Source organism: Leptonychotes weddellii, chromosome 11, assembly GCF_054177405.1.
Source record: "Leptonychotes weddellii isolate Sample4059 chromosome 11, ASM5417740v2, whole genome shotgun sequence".
Classification (NCBI taxonomy): domain Eukaryota; kingdom Metazoa; phylum Chordata; class Mammalia; order Carnivora; family Phocidae; genus Leptonychotes; species Leptonychotes weddellii.
The window spans coordinates 3837653-3857225 of NC_138379.1; the positions used below are offsets into that span (position 1 = coordinate 3837653).

At 47.4% G+C, this 19573-nt stretch overlaps 1 protein-coding gene across 1 annotated transcript in view; it reads left to right on the forward strand.

The window, feature by feature from the left end:
- The window catches only part of TESMIN (testis expressed metallothionein like protein), a 41140-nt gene that overhangs the window by 1968 nt on the left and 19599 nt on the right, over nt 1-19573 (forward strand). Inside the window, exons 2-6 of the mRNA XM_081797653.1 lie at nt 189-740; nt 3417-3575; nt 5866-5986; nt 8052-8128; nt 11939-12030. Of these exons, the coding sequence (XP_081653779.1) occupies nt 264-740; nt 3417-3575; nt 5866-5986; nt 8052-8128; nt 11939-12030 (926 nt within the window). The 5' untranslated portion in view covers nt 189-263. The remainder of the gene's footprint in view (nt 1-188; nt 741-3416; nt 3576-5865; nt 5987-8051; nt 8129-11938; nt 12031-19573) is intronic.

A 19573-nucleotide genomic window follows, 5' to 3' on the forward strand; every position in this document is an offset into this window, starting at 1 on the left:
GGTCGGCCCCTCGGGCGCGGAGGGACCCCTTTCCCGTCGGCCCCTCGGGAACGGAGGGACCCCCGCCCCGGTCGGCCCCTCGGGAACGGAGGACCCCCGCCCCGGTCGGCCCCTCTGGTGCGGAGGACCCGCTAGGGAGCCCAGGCGGGGCGGAGCCGTGCCCGCCTCACCTGGCCACGTCATTGCAGGTGCTCGGCTCCCAGCCGGAATCCGCGTAGCGAGGGGTGCGTGGCGATGCCCGGCCCGAGGTCCCCTCAGTGGACATGGAAGAGGCCCCTCTGCTTGGCGGGATGTCCAGTCCCGAGGAGGAGATCGTGACAGACCTTTTCAGTGCAGAGAGTCCGTTTTTTCCTGAAAACCTTACCCTGAAAACCCCCGTGGTGGTGAAGCACGAGGAGGACGAGTTCCACGTGTTTAAAGACGCGTATCTGAGCTCCGCGGACCCCAAGGAGCCCCTCCTGCACGCGTTCAACCCCCCGCTTCACGTGGACTGTGAGAGTCAGGTCAAAGTGGAGCTCGTGGTGGACGACAACGACGATGAGGAGATGCTCCCAGAGTACCCCAGTCTCCCCGAGCTCAGCCCCCTGGAGGACGCCGCGCTGCCTGTTGCCCCGCAGCCGCAGGCCTACAACGTGCACTTCCTGTCCTCCCTGCTGGCCCCGCACAGGAGTCCTGCTGTCGTGCCCCTGGGCGCCTGGGCCAGGGAAGGAGCCGCCCACCCCGGTGTCCGGGTGATTCCAGTAAGATCCATGTGGGGAACGGGCGCGGGACCTCCGCCACCCCCTCGGAAATAGAGAAGTGAGACCACTGGCCCGGGCCAAGTTTTCCCTCACAAGCATTTTCCCGGGGTCACTAGCATCCCCGGTTGGATTCACTGGTTCCAACTGAGCATCTCCCTCTGTAAGCTCCCTGGGCACTGGTTCAAAGTGGCCTAAGGCTGCAGAGAGCATACAGCAGAAGAGGACAAGAGCGGGGAAGTGTGCGGCCCCTCTTGCTGTCCCTCACTGGCTTTAGGAAAGAAGCCCTGTTTATGTTAGAGGCACTAGCGTCTGGGGAGAAAGTGCAGTGTGATGGTTTTCATGTAATCATGAAATCAAGATGTGAGAGCTTCTCTCTGCTAATACAGCATTGTTCCTCAAGCATATGTAATATAAATCAGTCTACACTAATTCCTGCTAATTCTCTGCTAACTACCCTCTTTTGCTGTCACCACTGGTGATTTTCTGCTTTGTTCTTGCCAAAACGAAACAAATCAATTTTCAAAGGAAACAAAGGATCCCAAAGAAATGGGTACTGGCCCCCTAAGAGGATCTAGTTTGAAAAACTCGCTCACTCAGCCCTTAAATCACGGTAGTAAGTAAAGTGAAGCATCTGGGAGCTCTCCGGAGTTGGTGTTGGGACGACTGTAGCCTGACTGCCTGTATCATGAGCCGTAGCAGCAGGGGCTTGGATGTCTGCCTTTCTGGTTTTCCCTCAGTGCAGTCACTGCTCCTTAGTGTTAAGGAAAGATGGGGAGGAGAGGCTGGGCTTCCACCACCCTCTCAGCTTACATAGAGGAACCCTAGAGCTCACCCAAGTCCTAACAGCCTTCACCTACGGTAGAGGTCTTCCTTGAATCTTGTTCAGTTGGCTTGAAATGTCAGCCACTCCATTCTGCTTCCAGACCAAACTTGGGTTCCTGGCACCTTTTGCCTGTTAGGCCTCTAGTCCGGCTACCTTCCTGTACAAAGTGGACTCAGTGAGAATTCACCAGAACAGGAATGGAACTAGCTCATGTCAAAATCATAAATTCCCTTTTAATGTAATCCAATTTTAACAAAATGTAGGTTTGACAAAATAAAGGAGAGGCTATTTGGATGATATTTCTTTGCTTTTTAAAAAAAATTTATTTCCTATTTTCTAGTTAACTAGTAAAATGAAAAAGATACAGTATGAACATGTTTATCATTTAAACAGAATGGGATTATTTTTTTTAGCAAATACTGAGGATGAATTGCTAATTTCCTTTTTCTAGAAATTCATTCCCACATTGACCTTTCTTTATATCTCTTCAGTAAAAATGGGACTTTACTGAGTATAAGTAGTTCAGATCATAGTTGCATGCGGCTGAGGAGTTGATACATTTACTGTATAAGTACTTGTTAATTACAAGGTGGTGAATTAAATCTAAACTCTGATGGCACCTACCTGCCTGGCAAGTTCCTCAAAGCAGAAAGCAGAAGAAAATTTAAAATTTTCTCTTTCTATCAAATGTGAATTATCAAAATAAAGCCATAACTTGAAATACAGCTAAACCTTCCTCTTTTTAAAGATTTATACCTTCATGCCAGTCTGCTGTGCTAAGGAACCTGCCAGGAATTTTTATCCGTGTGGGTCACTGATTTCACCGTTCGACATCTCCAAGTTTGCATCCACAGCCACACCTAGAAAGATCATTATCTGTGCTGTGATTTTATATGAGGTCTTCAGAACGTTACCCTAGAATCACCGTCTTCTTGGAAAGACTCTAGGACCTGCCTCCTGGCCTTTGGGGAGGCTCCCCTGTATTCTGCAATGGGCACTCTGGACAGGTGAATGTTCAGGAGGGCGCGGCCGATGCCATCCCAATCCTCCTCACATTAGCAAATTTTAGAAAGGATCCTCACGATTTGGGAACACTTGAATCTTAATTTTAACCATTGAGTCTTTTTAGTTTTTAAATTCCGTTGCTTTTCAGTAGTACCGTTGGCATTTCGCCCTCTCTCTGGTGATCTTGCTGTGTGTCCCTGAGATGGCAGATGTTGCAGAAGATCGCTTAGAGACGACGCTGGCCACTCCCTGTGCCCTCACTTACCGTCCTGCCGCGCAGTCAGGAGAGTGCTATTATGTAATTTGAGTTTTGCCATAAATACATGGTCAATATTACATCTGATACGTCAGCAAGGATTGGAGGCTTCTTGAGAAAAAACCAAATCAACTGGAATATTTCATACAACTTAATGAGCATGCTCTAAGAACGGTGAGAAAGGGTCAGTATCTGAGGCCATTTTAAGGAAGGCACCCCCAAGGCTGCCAGCCCCTGTAGAGTGGGGGGGGCTGTTGAGCCCCTCGAGGGGCACCGGGCCAGTGGGGGCATCTTCTCAGTTCCTTATGCCGTGTGTTTGAAACAGCATGAGCACCACATTGAAATCACACCTCCATACTTTGTGGGCAGATGGTTTTGGTCCTCAGTGTCCTTCCTCCCCAGCGAGGCTGATCAGATGACTTATCACCCCTCCTTGTTGCCCCCCATAGGGAAAATGATAGTGAGGGAGAGAAGTAAAGGTAAGGGGGCTCTTTACTTAAAACATAACTTCTACAGAGAATTTTCTATAGAATGCAACTGTGAAACCCAGTGTCCACAGTGTGGTTTCTAAAATAACAATTGCTTTTTTTAGGTGGAAATAAAGGAGGCAGGTGGTACAGTTGTAAGTAACAATCCCGAGGAAGCAACTTTTCAGAACCCTCTTGGTCCAGAATCCTGTTGCAAGTTCCCCTCATCACAAGAAGCAGAGGACGCCTCTGACCACTCTCACAAAAAAGACTCTAACCCAATGGTAATGATGCCAAAGGAAATGTGTCTGACATTATCTTAAATGTTTGATTCTGATCATTGCTAATTCAATAGGAATCGTTGATTTCAGTCACTGTTTTTCATTCTTTTTTTTTTAAAGCTTTTATTTATTTGACAGAGAGAGACACAGTGAGAGAGGGAACACAAGCAGGGAGAGTGGGAGAGGGAGAAGCAGGCTTCCCGAGGAGCAGGGAGCCCGATGCGGGACTCGATCCCAGGACCCTGGGATCATGACCTGAGCCGAAGGCAGACGCTTAACGACCGAGCCACCCAGGCGCCCCATTCTTCTTACTTATTGAATCCACATTTTTGGTTGCCTCATCTATCAAAAGAGGGACGTAGTGAGAACCTCTCTAATGCTCTGTTCACGTCTGAGATTACCATTTCCTGGGTCTTAGCAAACCAAACAAAGATGAGGACATTGCTGTCCTTGCTAAGGAGGGTAAGCGCAAGTCCCCTTGGGCAGTGCAGACCTGGGGTGGGCCCAGGGCTGGGGCAGCCTGCAGAGCTGTGTGGTTTGGCAGGTGGGGCGGGTAGAGGGAGCTCTGCTTCTGTGGCTCTTTCCCTTCCTAATAACACCAAATTCAAATACCTAATACTTCCAAATTCCTAATAATAGCAAGTGACACTCGCATGACATAGTTCATAACATGTGTGGTTCATGTGATAGTTTGACATGTTCGTACTTTCATTTAATCCTCCTGTGACTGCTGTAGGCTAGGCATATTTTTATCTACATTTCATGCATGAGAAAAGAGAGAGAGAGAGTCATACATGGTCTGCTTGGAAGTGGTGCATCTGGGACTCCAGGTCTGAGTGTGGTGAGGACAGGGAAGGAGGAGAGCCAGAGAATTGGGCCCCAACTGTTCTAGCAAATAGTCCAAAGAACCAGAGACTGCCTTTTCCCTGGCAGCTCTTTATTCCAAGAAAGGTGGCCTAAGCTCTAAGGCACATACTTTAACTAGGAAATAACTGGAAAATGAGCTCATCATGAACTTTGGCTTACCTATGGCAGGACCACACCAGTATCTGCCTGTCTGTCTGTGGTCCTGCTCAGGCACGTGGGTTCTGAGAGCTGAGCTTGTGCAGGATGCCTGGACCAGGTGAGCAGGGTAGGAACTCTTCTAGTTACACCAGACTACCGAGTAGCATGCACGAGGTCCTGGGGGGCACGGCAGAGCCCAGGAGAACCCACTCTTTATCCGTTTTGTGCACCTCTGTGTGTGTTGGGGGGGGGCTATAACTTTGTCCTCTGAATACAAATAAAATTCCAACCAAACATGAATACTGGCCTCTTATCCAATGTCAGGGTGATGTAAAGGTTTGACCCAGTGATCACACTTTGTTAACGTAGGCTCTGCGGGTGTTATTCTGCTAACATCGATCCTTTGTGCTTATTTGGGGTTTCCTGTCTGGGAAACCCAAAGGCAACCTAAAGTCAGAAACCACAGCTTCTCTGGGTATCTGTGGTTTTACCATCAGAATTAAAAGCTGTGTGGGGGCCGAAACCATGATTTTTCTTGCCTTCACATTCACACTGCATTGCCCTGGACGGGACTGCAGCCAGTGAGGGGCTCCATCCATCTATGCTTCGCTTGACTTGTGTCTTTGACTGACGGACTCACCTGGCTCACTGAGGAATCATTTATGGTCAGAATCCAACGAGGTGATCTGAGATTGCCAGTCAGGCCCAAGAAGACTGACATGGCTTCTTAGAATCTTCTAGTTCTTGGATTAACCTTTCTGAACTGTACTTGTAGGAAATAAAATAAATGGACATTTAAAAAAAACCCCACATGTAAAATAATAGTATGTGTGTGTAGCAGGATAGAATAACTCATAAAATATAAGATTATTCTAAGTATCTGATCAGCTCCAGAGATGAAGTCGGGGATGAAGTCTTTCTTACAGTTAACTGGATCTAATGGGGCTGGGGTTGGGCAGATCACCACACTCTTCATTCACGCAGACAGTGGAGTGTAAGGATGGGGAAGGAAGCTCGGTGCATAGTCACCTGATCCTTACCCTAAACCTCCATGGGCAGACACCTGTGGAGGAAGGCATGAGCAGGAACTTGCACTCACACACGGAGCACATCTCACAAAACACTGAGGGATTGTAGCGTAAGAAATCAAGAACAGATCTTTAGCTTGCCATTTTCCATTAAAACTGAAATTCTGGATTAAAGTTACTTTCTCAGATATAAGTTGATTTAGGTTCATATTACTGGATATCTTTTAAAAATGAAACCTGATCATTATTTTTCATTTTAGGTGATATGTCAGTTGAAAGGGGGTACACAAATGCTGTGTATAGACAATTCTGGCACAAGAGAACTAAAAGCACTTCATTTGGTTCCTCAGTATCAAGACCAAAATAATTATCTACAGTCAGGTACAGAGTACAATAATAAAAAAATTATGTCATATATGTAAGTTGGTAAGTGAATATGTTTGGCTTTGTATATAGAGTAAAAGTAAAATAGGCAGTTAGGTTATTAAATAGGCAATTTGGCAAACCTATTAGCCCTTATGAGTGAACTAAGAATAGAAACAAAAATCTTTATAGACTAACTTACGTACATTGTGTTTTTGGAGAGTTATCCTCCACTTCGGCTAGCTGCAGAGAGCTTGTGATCCTAACAGGCCATTGCTGCTACCAGCAAGTGGGTGTGCCGAGAGGGGGCTGGGTTGAAACATCAGCCTTTCCCAGATTGGGTAGGGGGTTGACAGTTCAGGTGTGGTTTAGACTGTATACATTTTAATGGAAGCATTTTCATGTAATCAGTGAGAACTATGACTGTGCTTTAATCAACATGAGTTTTGAAATATATCAAATGCTGATTTTTCTCTGCCATTCTCTCAGAAACATCTTTAAACTGGCATAATAATAATAAATGACCTATAAGTACTTAATTATCCTCAAATTACTTATAAATGATTAAAGATAGAATAATGACATAGTTTTAGGATTGTGTTTACAAAAGTTAGACCCTAATTCTTGAAAACTAGGCATCTCTATGTGGATTATATACATAATCATGTTATTCTAAATCTTGAGTTAATCAGAATATTTTAATTATCAGATGTTTTGCTGAACTTGCCAATGATTTATTTATTTTTGTTTTATTTTTTTGTTGAAGTATAATTAATCTACCACATTATATTAGTCTCATTTGTACAACAGTGATTTGAGGTTTGTATACATTGGGAACTGATGGACATAGTAAGTCTAGTTACCATCTGTTGCTACACAAAGTTGATACAATGTTATTGACTTATGTTCCCCATGCTGTACTTGCCAATAATTTAGATCAGTATTAAATACAGATGTCATTTCAGTGGTACTTCAGAGTTCAGGGCTAAAAGAAACATTGTAATTCCTATTCCATCCTGATAGTCTCTTTATTTAGGGACAGATAAAATGCCTTTAAGACATTTGCTTTTCTGTGATACGGAATCGGGGCTGGAGTTTTGTCTTCCAGAAGCCCTTTGTCCATACCCACCACGGATCATCTGGCTCCATTTCCTGTAAGTCAGAGTGGTATCTGATCCTCTGCACAAGCAGGGAGAGCTTCTTTCCTAATTCCCTTCCTTCTGGAACATGACAAAATCCTAATGCCTTTAGGTCCACAAAAGGAAAGGGTTTATATAATGTTCTCCAAATCTACTTCCTTGTCATATATTCATAACCCCCTCACCATGTACCTGTGAAATACCAGCATAAGAGAAATGCATCCTGTTACCAAAGACTCAAGGTAACATCACTCAAAGGATGCATAAACCCGGAGCAGGAAATGTGTTTAGCTGGTAGGTGATTCAAGACACTAAGACACATTTCTCCCTCTGCCTTTACTTATGAGCACTGAGGTTTGCAAGGCCTGTGGTGTCTCAGGAATGTTTTTCACAGCACCCTTAGACCAAAGAAATACCGATCAGTTCCAGTAGTTAAATAGTTTGGTCCAAACAGCCTAATAAGTATTTATATCCTAGCAAGTTAGTAACCATTTGGAAAAAAAGAATACACATAAATCGAAAGTAGTTCATGTGGTGTCCAACAGATGTCGCTGTGCTTTCCTTGAAAGTGTGACATATCCAGGGACTGCCTGGTGGGTTTGCTGTGGCACCTGAAGGCACCTTGGCACATAGCCACAGCTTGGGAGCCTGGGCACTAGCAACAGTTTTGTTTTGTTTTGTTTTGTTTTGTTTACAGTATAGTAGACTATCCCTGGAAGCTTAAGTTAAGCAGCTTTAGGACCAAGAAAAAGGGTATAATAATTAAAAATAATAATAATACATTGACTCAAAAGGTTTTACAGGATAAAAAAACAAATAGGATCAAGATAAGTTTAAATGATTTTGCATATGATAAATCCATGATCATTTTTGTACTTTGTCCATGTGCAAGTAGAAAAGGAACAATATATGTTATCAATTAATTTTAATTGTCTTCCTTACAGATGTTCCTAAACCAATGACTACTTTAGTAGGAAGATTTTTGCCAGTACCAGCAAAATTAAATCTCATTACACAACAAGTGAGTCATTGTTTTAATAAAAAAAAAAAAATACAACTGGGCACTATTTTCTCTTAAAATTTCAATTGTTGAAGTTGGAACTACTCAGGAAACAAAATTTATCTTCTTTTTTTTTTTTCAAATCAACAGTGAAAGCTTTATAAGTATTCAGTGCCTCCAGCGCTGTGTCAGACACTGGGGGTCGGGAGGGAATGGCATGGGTTCAAGACACGGTTCTGGGCCAGCCCTGTGGGGCTGTCTTGCTTGCCCTCTCCGACAGCCTCCAGACCATCCTTCTGCCCCATTTGCTGAACTTGTCCTTTGTGGCCCTGCTGTCCATCCACCAGGACACACCACCCATTTGGTGTGGAACATTCCTCACCTTCCTTGGTGGAATGGAAATGCTTTTTTAGAGTTTAAAATGCTGTTATGATTGCACCATAATATGCATATACTAAATATAAGACAAATGTGTTCTTTTCTCTAAGTCTTGATATAAAATGTCACCTCCCCAGAAGAGCCTTTCAAGACTCCCTGGGGTTGACAGTCACTGTCACGGCACCTGATTCTCTGCCCGGCACTGTCCTGGTCTTGCGTCTTTTGGTTTGTTCATTTGTCTGTGTCTACCCACAGGTACGCCAGGTTCACAGGAGTAGAGATCTTGTGAGTCTAGTTTGTCTCTGTGAACTGAGACCTGGAATGAAGCCTGGCATGTATAGGACAGTCACACAGAGTGACTTTCATTCAGTAGGGCCGGCGCTGGTCTGAGCACTTGGACCACATCAGTGATCCCCCCAAACAAAAGCAAAAGGAAACATGTGACTCTGCCCCCTGTGGCTTACATTTTAGTGTGGGAGACAGACAATACAGGCAAATCTAGTAAATAAACTATATTGTATGCTAGGAGAGCAGAGGATGGGCATAGGGTACAGAGGTTCCGTGGGGAGGAAGGCAGGATGCCAGTCACAGTTGGCTCCGTTGAGAAGGTGACAGTTGAGGCAAATCTTGAGAGGAGACGGTGAGCTGTGTGACTATCACATGGAAGAACATTCCAGGCAAGCAGAACAGCAGAACACAGGGTCAGCCTGCTGTCAAGACAGCAAGGAGGAGGCCAGAGGGGAGGGGACGGAGTGAGCAAGAGGAAGGTAGCAGAAGGAAATGGAAGATGAGGAAGCACAGGGCTGGGGAAGGAGGGGGCCAGGTGGGCACAGGGGAACCTACCCATAGTGCCAGGGGAGAGATGGCGGCTCAGACCAGGCGGGGGTCGGGGGGCAGGGGGGGCAGAAACGTCTTGTCCGGATCCCCTGCAGGCTGACAACATGGCTTATGACGGGCTGGATGTGGGATGCCCCAAGGTTTTCGGCCGGAACAAATGGAAAGATGGTGTTTCCATCAAGAGAGCTAGGGTGGTGCACAGTTTGTGAGGGAGACTAGGAGTTAGTTCCCTAGTCGTCTGAGACAGCCAAATGACGAGGGTATGCGGGAGTGGGACATGCGGGCCTAGAGGTCGGTGTGAGGAAGGTCTGGGCTGGAGGGACGAAGTCCCCAGGGTGTAGATGGCATTTAAGGCCTTGAGACCAGAGGAGATGGGTGAGGCAGCGGGCATAAACAGACGTTTGGTCGAGTGAGTAAATAAGTATTTCTCAAATGATCTGTTAGCCAGGACGGGGAGAGAGTATTGATCGTGCAGGAGATCCTGAGCTGTGGTCCCAGGAGCACCTGAGGCCAAGTCTCATGGATCCTGCACACAAGCCTCCGGCCTCCTGGCTGCCCTCCACTCCTCCGGCCGACCTTTCCCCACTGGGTCAGCCCCAACCGGGAAGGCACACTTTGGACTTGCTCTCCCACCGCTAAGGTTGTGCACTAGAAGTGCCCCTTTGGACCACAACCTCCTTTCTCTCCGCCTCCTCCCCATCTTTTCTTGGCTGTGTTATTCTTATCCCCAAGTTGGCTGCCCCTGACTTCTTATCCAGGGTGGATCTTGAGGCAATCCCTTCAGCCATGCATTTACTGCTTCCTTGCCAAACTCCCAATTCTGTATAAGTATTTTTAAAGGGGAGATTTTAAGTAATCTCTGCACCCAACGTGGACTTGAACTCACAACCATGAGATCAAGAGTCGCATGCTCCACTGGCTGAGCCAGCCAGGTGCCCCCAAATTCTGTATATTTTTTAAGCACTTTACTACTCACAGTGTGGTGCATGGACTGGGAGCCTGGGCATCATCTGGGACCTTGATAGAAATGCAGGACCTCAGGCCCTGCCCCAGACTCACTGATCCAGAGTCTGCGTTTTAGCAAGATCCCAGGTGATGTGACTGAGAAGACTGCCTGAGAGTTTACGTCTTTGCTCCAATGTGGTCAGCCTTTGCTGAAGAAGGTCATGGGTTCCAGCATAAAGTGGCTCTAGATTAACTACCTATGCCGTACTGAAGCCACATCTCTTTTTTTTCTGCTTTACTTTGGGGCTAAATAAGCAAGGGAGAAAGGAGAAATTGTACCCCGGTTTATGCGAAGGATTGCCTCAATCCTGAGAACTATGAAATCCTTTCTCCAAAAGAATGCCAAACTTTGGACCACCAATGGGGACATGGGCCTGACAGGTGTCTGGGTGACAGGAAAGAGACGGTTTCAGTAACTTGTGAACACTTCCCTCCTGTAAACTGAGTGAGAAGGGCAGAGCCCCAGATGGAAGAGAGGGACTCCTGGGGTGAGGCTCCCTGGAGGGACGGGGCTTTGTGCGCAAGGGCGTGGACCCAGGGTGGCTTCTTAGGATCTTCAAGCCCCACAGGCAGTGATGACACACAAGAAGAGGCAGAAGAGAGAAAATGAATAGAATGAATAAAATGTTTCTTTTTCCAAGACTGTACTTTTTTTTAAAAAAAGTTTTACTTATTTAAGAAATCTCTACACCCAACGTGGGGCTCAAACTCACAACCCTGAGATTAAGAGTCACATGCTCTTCCGGCTGAGCAGGCCAGGCATCCCCCAAGACTGTACTTTCTATATAAAGCTTACTTTTAAATTTCAAATGTTCAGGGGAGGAAGGGACACGGATAGGGTATTGAAGCGTGATATATACAAATCATCTCGAAACCTAAATTTATGCAATACTTTATATTTCTTCAAGTTTCCCATAAGGAGAGAGTAAGGTCATTGCTGACTTTGCTACCCTTTCCTTTTCCTGGGAATATCGTCTGTGAACCGTGGTACCGAGTAATAGAAAGAAAGATAAATAAGAGCCAGGAAAGCAAAGGACACGGAGGGGGCAGAGGTTGTGACATGGCTTTTAGATTTGTTGAAACTGACTACAGATTTTTTTTGACGAGATGAGACACTAATGGTTGACGAGACTTCAGATGTCCAGGGCTCTTATACCAAGAATGTCATCATAATTAAAGAACAGTTTCAGAGTACAGAAGTTTGTGACTGAATTTAACTCACAATTTATAGTAATAAAAATGAAAAGGCTGTCCGTTCCAGGGTCTGTGACCAGCGCCCAACAGCTACGTGGCTGGCCGGGCCCTGCGTCCTTACCCTCCTGCCCCCAGTCCACACAGGCAGGGCTTTCTCCCCGCGGCACGCGTGGCTGTGAGGGTCTGGGACACAATGGGCTGGCCCCCCCCCTCCCCCCCCCCGCTGCGGAGAAGCCTGGGCTGGAGCCCACTCCAGGGTGAGGAGAACCGTCATGGTGGCGGGGCCTGACGTAAAGTCATTGTGACCTAAACCTCCAGAAGAAAACCAGTCATTTTTGTCTGGACCTAGGGGTTGACTGGACGGAACTTTTGAAACATGTTCTAATTCAAAGTATGCTTGTCTTTGACTTTCTACAGCTTGAAAGTGGAGCCTTCCCATCCCTAGTCAACGGGTCTACTTTCCCTTCGGGATCCGCTCTTCCAGGACCACCAAAAATAACTTTGGCTGGGTAAGGATTGGAAGCACTCAGTTGTCACTTACCTTAATAGAAGCGTTTAAGAGGCTTTGGGGGTACTTTGGTGGTTTTATTTAAGTTATAAAATCAGCTTTACCTGTAGACCTTCGTGACCTCTAAACGCTGTATTTTACATTAAGCAGTGGCAGCTACCGTGTTGCTGTGTGTGTCTGGTTTGTTGCTGGAAAGGCTTCCTCGTTGTCTGCTGTCCCGTGTTGGTGTTTCAGGGGCCCACGGCCATCCAGAGCTCTGTCTTGGTCTCACATCAGTTTAAACTGAGATAAACTGAGATGCTCTATCTCTTTCTCGCGGTCATCAACATAAATAACAGTGTGGCGGGCACTCAACATTGACGACGGTCTTAGTGTGCCCTTCTGGGCCGCCTCTGCCTGACTCAGCACCCCTGCTGCGTCAGCCCGTGGTCGGAGGCAGGTGCCGAGGCTCACGGTCCCCACGTGCACGTGGGCTGCGCTTAGCGGGGGCCTTGTCTTGCCATTTGACAGTCACGTCTGTAATTGTAACTAATTAAACTAACCAAGCTGGTTGGAACTCCTTGTTGAGTTAACATTCATGTGCTAACAGTGGACGGGGCAGCCCTTTCCGCTCGTGGAGCCCTTGAGCTGATTAGGGAGATCAGTCCGTTTCTGCCTCCGTGGGTTTCGGGCCACAGCCCAATGTGGTCAGACATCCCCATCGGGTCCGGCAGTCTGTGAACTGTCCGCTGTGGGCTCTGGTGCTCTCCGGGGCCTGCAGTGCTGGTTGTGGTGTTAGTGAGCGGGAGGAGGGCTGCCTGGGGGCCGCACGAAAGGCCAAGCGAACCCCTTGGCAGAGATCGAAGCCTTCCCCTTGGTGCTGCCATCGGAGCGTGTCGGTGGCTCGCGTGGTTCTCTGCTGCTGTGACTTGTCTGTCGGCGGTTGTCACCCGGTGCCTCAGCAGGCGATGACTTTCAGTTCATTTAATGGGATCGGGTTGTGTGAAGCCATCCTCCTTGCTTCACTCTCTTGGGGATGGATCAGGGAGGGTGTGTACTCAGTCCTGTCATCATGGCTCTTGCCACTTCTGGACAAAACAGAAGCCGCATAAGCCACTTCTAGATCTAGTCCCGGTGCAGCCTGAGGCTTCTCTGTGGCATGGCTGATCCACGTTCTCGGGGTGGAGGGGCAGTAGGAGGGAGCTTACCGGCTGTGTCCCTCCACCTTGTCCCCAGACTCTACTTGGTTTTCTCAGTCACATATTTTTCTTTATTTTGATGTAACTATGCAGGTCATAAAATATTTTTCTCTTATAAATGATGTGCCAGGAACAATGTGAGCTTTGTGTTTGTGTTTTTTTGCTGCAAAGAATTCCTTGATTTGATGTCACTCCTCTGAATCAGCCCTGATGATTTTTATCTCAACATCCACAGTACTAATGGTAAACGGGAATCTCTACCAATATATGATTCGTGGTAAGGGAGCATGCAGAAACCTGTTTGCTGTTGCTTCATCCTGTATGAGCTCCCAACTGCGACTAGTTTGCTCTACCTCCTCACCTCTTTAGATGCTTCATTAGGTTTCTTTTTGGCTTCCGCAAGATAACAAGGTCAGATCAGGTCCGAAGGCATCAGAAAGGAAGCTCTGTCGGCCCATTATGGCTCAAACGTTTCTAACCTAGTGTGTGACGTAGAAGCAGGTCAGCTGGGGCCTCCTGGCCAGCAGTCTTCAGGGGTGCATTCACCCCATCATCGTTCTTCACAGTTGGGTGGTGAAACGGCTAACTTATTAACTAGCTTATCATATTAATAAAAATGCCCTTTTAGTAAAAATTCATGTCCTGTCACTCTGCATGGCTTTCGTCATCTTGTCATCAGTCAGGTGTTAATGTGAATTCTGATATGTCGTTGATCCTATTACTTTTGGTAACATAATGAGCGTTATAATAAAGAACATTCAAGAGTCTGCTTCTCTGAAAATTTTTTTCATGAAGATGAGGCCATATCTCGTGTGGTGCAGTTTATTTCTCATGCTTTTCTGAGGCGGAATTGTGAGGATCTCTCCTGACTCCTTAATTTTCAGATTGGCATAAGAGGGTGGACAGGTGTCCTCAGAGCTGTGGGATTTTCGCGGGTTTAGTTCCCGCCCCTACGGCGCTCTCGCTCCTGCCACTACCTCAGCTGAAACCCCGTTGTGGCGGATAGCAAGTCTCAACAGCCCTAACAGGTCAAGTTATAGCTCCTTCGAAAGTAGTTTAACTTCTTCCATCTATATTAAACTACCGTTTCTGAATTTTGTATCATTGCCAATCAGTATCAAATAATTTGACAGCTATGATTATACAGTATCTTCTGTCCTCCAATTTTTCAATCATATATATATATATCTCATGTCGCAAATTGCTGGATTCCTCCAGGACTGGCACTATAAATTTTTACACATATATTTTTTGATTTTCCCCTGAAGCTCTTATCACAGTCCTGACCACTTGATGATCTCTCAGGAAATGCCTATTGGTATCTTCCTGATACAGGACATTCATTGAACTGTACCCTGTCCTCCCACAATCATGGCAGGTCACCCCTGGAATGTCTCCATGCGCCCCCACCCCATTTTTTAAAGGAAAGATTTTTGGTTCCTCTGGACAGTCAGTGCCAGGCCACCCTGTGCCCCGTTGTGGGGGGAGGTCTGAGAGTCTGAGAACAAGAGCAGTGAAGCAGGTTTCCACACGCGCTCCTCTGAAAGCCCATGTCTGCTCCAAGGTGCACGGGCCAGATCTGCCACCTCCGGGCACCCATGGGGACAGAAAGCTGTCACTCCGCTAGGTACAAAGGCGAAAAGTAGACTAGATGAATCATAAATTAATACAGCATTCAGTGACATAGTTGGAGGACATTGTCTTAAAAATGGGAGGATCTCCGGAAGTTAAGAGTTAGCAGCTCATCCGTGAGTCGGGTACTGAGTGTGTGTGGGAGGGAGGGGTGTCACTAAACAGAAGCCTGGACGGTGAGGCTAGCTTGCCCGTGCAGGAGGAACCCACGGCAGGGCACAGACAATGAAGGGCTGAGCTAGGACTTACGATGCCCGCAGTCCGGACTCCAGGTAGCTGAGTGTGTGAGTGCGCAGAGTACAGGCAAGGGGCTCGCCTAGCACGCCGTCTTCGGGGCATTCGTGTCCGTTAGAACCACGGGACAAGTGGCAGGAGTGCGTCCGCACTCTGGGGTGGCGACAGGAGCCTGTTGGCAAACGTTACCTGTGTGCCACGTACCCTGCGGTTTCTGTAGGAAGCCCCAGACCAAGCGGCGTCCCTGCGACCCAGCAGAGCCTTGCCACCGTCGCGGTCTTTGTGCACCTGTCCCTCCTTTCGTTAGCGTAGTAAGCGTCTCACAGAACTAGGGCTCGGGGTTCCCTCCGTGAGCAGTATTGGAGAGCAGTGCTCGGGAACTTTCCCCGAGTTTTAGACCCCAGCTGCCCCTCATGTTTAGCATCCACGACTCGTTTGTCTCTCCTCCTCTGATGCCCCTCACGATGGCTCTGGGCTAATCCCCAAGAGCAGTTAGGAGGGAGGTCTCCACTGGAAACTTGCTTTATATTGCTGGTAGCTCTGCAGCGTGGACGGCTCTAACGATATAAAATGATGATTTGCCTATTTTTTAAGTTATACTATCCGTTAGTGTTCAGATTTGGGAAAATACAAAAAAGTTGAAATAAAGGAGCTATTTGGTGTGAGGGTCCCCACACAACAGGGGTTTAAACAGATCAAGGGAAGAACGTCCAGAAGGCTTCCTGGGGAGGGGACAGCCACCGGGTCCTGCTCTGCACCCCCGCGGGATCTGTGGGCACACAGGTTGGGATTGGCCAGGTTCGTTCCATCATATTGTAATCTGCACGCCACTTCCCTTTCATGATCAGGCACTGATAAATAATACCTATAACTACCTGGTGCTGAGATTTTCAGTATTTGTTCAGAAACACCAGATGCTTAGCTAATTCTCCTTTTAAAGAGTAACGATCTGAATATTTTCTTTTTTAATCTTTATAGAGTAACTCTTAGTTCATGGGACACAAAGTCTAAAAAGCCATGTAACTGTACCAAATCCCAGTGTCTGAAATTGTAAGTAATCACAAATCCTTCATTATTAAATAGAAATAAGGTTGTTTAGAAGTCAGTAAGTGGCGCAGTCCAGACGAGCGTCAGCGGCTCGCCACACACAGGCTGCGGCTGAGACCTGCCCCCGCGTCCGGGCTCCCCGCCAGCCAGAGCAGCGAGACGCCGTGCCCTCCGCACAAGCCTGGCTCGCGTCTCTTGGGATCCTCTTGACCGACTGGCTTAGTAAAGGACCCCGCCTGCACCTCACGTGGTGTGACTTTCTTGGGTTTGGGTTTGCATCTCCGCCCCTCGGACGGCTGCTAAGCGCCGCACCCGTGCGGGGCGTTAACTGTGACATTTCCACATCCTAGTTTTTACAAGTTTGGCGGACTGGTTCACTCAACAGTGAATTGTCTCAGAAAAATTCTCCCCCAGGGATGCCAGCCCGCAGGAGGCTCGGTCGGGGGGTGGAGGGGGTACACAGTGTGGCTGACGCGGGAGGTGGCCCCGGCGTCCCCTTCCGCCCTGCCACACGTGGACATCATTCCATTATTCGTGTCGTCTGCCCGGCTCTCAGCTTTGCCCAGTGTCTGCCCCGAAGGCCTGCCTGGCTTTAAAGTGACACGTTGGAGGGGGCACACATCCTCATCCTGATGGCTAACACTGTCTCCACGTGGTTTTTCCGTTGCAGAGCTCCTGCTGAATCACTGAGAGCCCCACTGAAGGGACAGGGGCTTAGGGGTGCACGAGTGGGTCCAAATCCAGAAGTCCGAGAAACTTGGTTCACTGAAAAGACAAATCCATTTTTTTAAAAAAGCAATGCTGAAATCTAGGGTTGACTGTGTGAAAACACTTGAGCTGTCAGTGGTTTAGTCTGTGAACGCGAGCCATACACCTCTCTGGACGCTGGACACACCATGAGACCACTAACCCGCGGCTCTGGGTGAGGAGGAAGGAGAACAGAGGGAAAAGCCTGGACCGTGTGACCCGCCCAGATGGAGACGTCCGATGCGGTGGAGGACAAGGTGGTGGTGTGTAGGGTGGACAGAGCCAGGAGGGGAGCAGGTCCTGTCCAATGGGGCTGCCAAGCTGCAACCTTGTTTGGGGACCGCGGAGACCAAATGACCCGGGAAGCCTAGAACGAGGGGTAGACAATCACTGGGGATGGAGGGAGGTAACCCCTAAGGACTCGGAAGTAAGGTGGGGCGCCAAGAAGGGTTCCACTTATTGATGACCCCACAATGGAAGGCCAAAGAAATAGCTTCCTGCCTAGAACAGCTTTCCAGATCAATGGGCGACTGACGCACCAGAGAAAGAGCTGGCTGCCCAGGTGGGCTCGGTCAGCATTGGAACAAAGGAAAAGGAGGTGCAGTGTGTCCTGTGCTGTCCCGAGAAAGGAGGCACTGTCTCTGAGGGACACGGGCACCGCTCAAGAGAAGTGTCGTGTGCCAGGTACAAGAGGCTTCCCGCCCTCATGTCATACTTCGGGACCCTGTACCTCCGATGCCACGCTCCTCACGTCGCCGTCTGGCCAGCGATCTAGCTTCCTCCGAAGCTCCGCGCTGGGAAGCCGGGGCCTGGAGCATTGTGAGCACTGGAAGGGGATGTGACCTCCACCAGAAATTCACAGGCGGCATCCCGATCAGTCTCTCGTGGTTTGTTGACATCAGTCAATCGCTGAGAAACCAGTGATCTCCGGAAAGATTGTTTTTGGAAAGGCTGAGGAGTGGGTAAAGTCACCCACCCAAGCAGAGCCAGCCGCAGGGTCTCTCAGTGGCAGACTGCTGGTGTCCCTGCCTGTGGTGCAGGGGCTCGTGCTGGGGAGCTTCGGCAGGGAGCGGGTGTTGTGGACTGTCCATCGCTTGCTCCATGAGCACGTGCCCTGACCCCCAGGGAGAGCCCTCAGTAGTCTTTACTCTTTCTCTCCCCACAACTAAGTCGTGCTCTTAAAGCGATGTAATAGTTTTCTTAGGGCACATTTGTCCTGCTGTATTGAGAGTATCGATAGGATAAAGGTCAAGAGGGACTACTATTAATTGGCCATCAACGAAGAGAAAAACACATTCTTGTATTTTTTGAAAATCGCAGTGATACATGCACATGCATAAAAATCAATGACTATAGCAGATTACAATGGGAAGTCATAACACCTTGCTCCCTCTCTTCCCATTCTCTGGATTCCTCCCCCGAAGCAACTGTTCTATTGACTTCGGTTTTCAGGCTTTCGGTGGGGGGATTATCTACCGCCTTGTCGCTGTGGTAGAGAGAGTTTTCACTCTGCAACCGTGTGCCTCCCTCCCTCCTACAGACAGAGCTCCCCCACCCTTGCTCGTTCCTGTCCCAGTTACCCTTGAAACTTTAGATAGTGGACTTCAGCCTTTTCTTGTGGTTTCATTAGCCAGCAAAGGTTGGGAGTTATTTTTAAATGATAATATTAGTCTATATAATTAAAATGGTATTGATGTAGATTAATAAAAAGGTAGATAAGTGTTTTGTAATTTTTTTATTGAAAATTTATTATTTAAGAAGTTTTTAAGATTTTTCACGTAGTTTCCTTCTATCTTTCCACTGCAGCTACGTAGGACTGTCTTAACATTTTTTATACATTTTTTTATACAGTGAGCAATGATTTGCTTCATAATTAGTTTATAAAAGCATTGATTGCGAAAGCCACTTTTGTAACAGAATTTTTTTATGTAGGCCGTGACATAAGGTGTGGTATTCCAGACCTCGGGGCAGTAACTTCGCAGAGTGAGGAGGGAGGAGTGTTCTCAGGGAGTGGAGAGAGGTCCCTTCCTGTGTCATGAGCATACTCCCTAGAGGAAGAACCAGCTTTACGAGTGTGGATGTTTTCCGGGACAGTTTTAATTCGTTCTGAAATGTGTTTGTCAGCAAATCCAAGCAAAGTTTTTTAAATATCCATTCCAATTCAGTTTTTGCTGAGATACTGGGTGGGACTTGTTGGGAGCAGTTATCTTATCCACATTGTTTTTTTTTTTTTTTTTAAAGATTTTATTTATTTATTTGAGAGAGAGAATGAGAGAGAGAGAGAGAGCACATGAGAGGGGGGAGGGTCAGAGGGAGAAGCAGACTCCCCGCCGAGCAGGGAGCCCGATGCGGGACTCGATCCCGAGACTCCAAGATCATGACCTGAGCTGAAGGCAGTCGCTCAACCAACTGAGCCACCCAGGCGCCCCTTATCCACATTGTTTTTACCCTAATCAAATCTAAATCAAGATTTTAATCATAGATTGGGCAGTCTCTAATATTGGTTTTTCAAATGGCCTTTTGTCTCTGATTCAACAGGTTAATTAATTATAATTAATTAACCAGAACCCTGTGGCTAGAAGATCAAATCTGGGTGATCATTTTGTATAGTCTCTTGTTTCTTACTTGTACCTTAGATTCCTTCTTTTATGTTTAAAAATATTAAATACTTAATTCATATTCAATAGCTCATAATTCTAATATTTA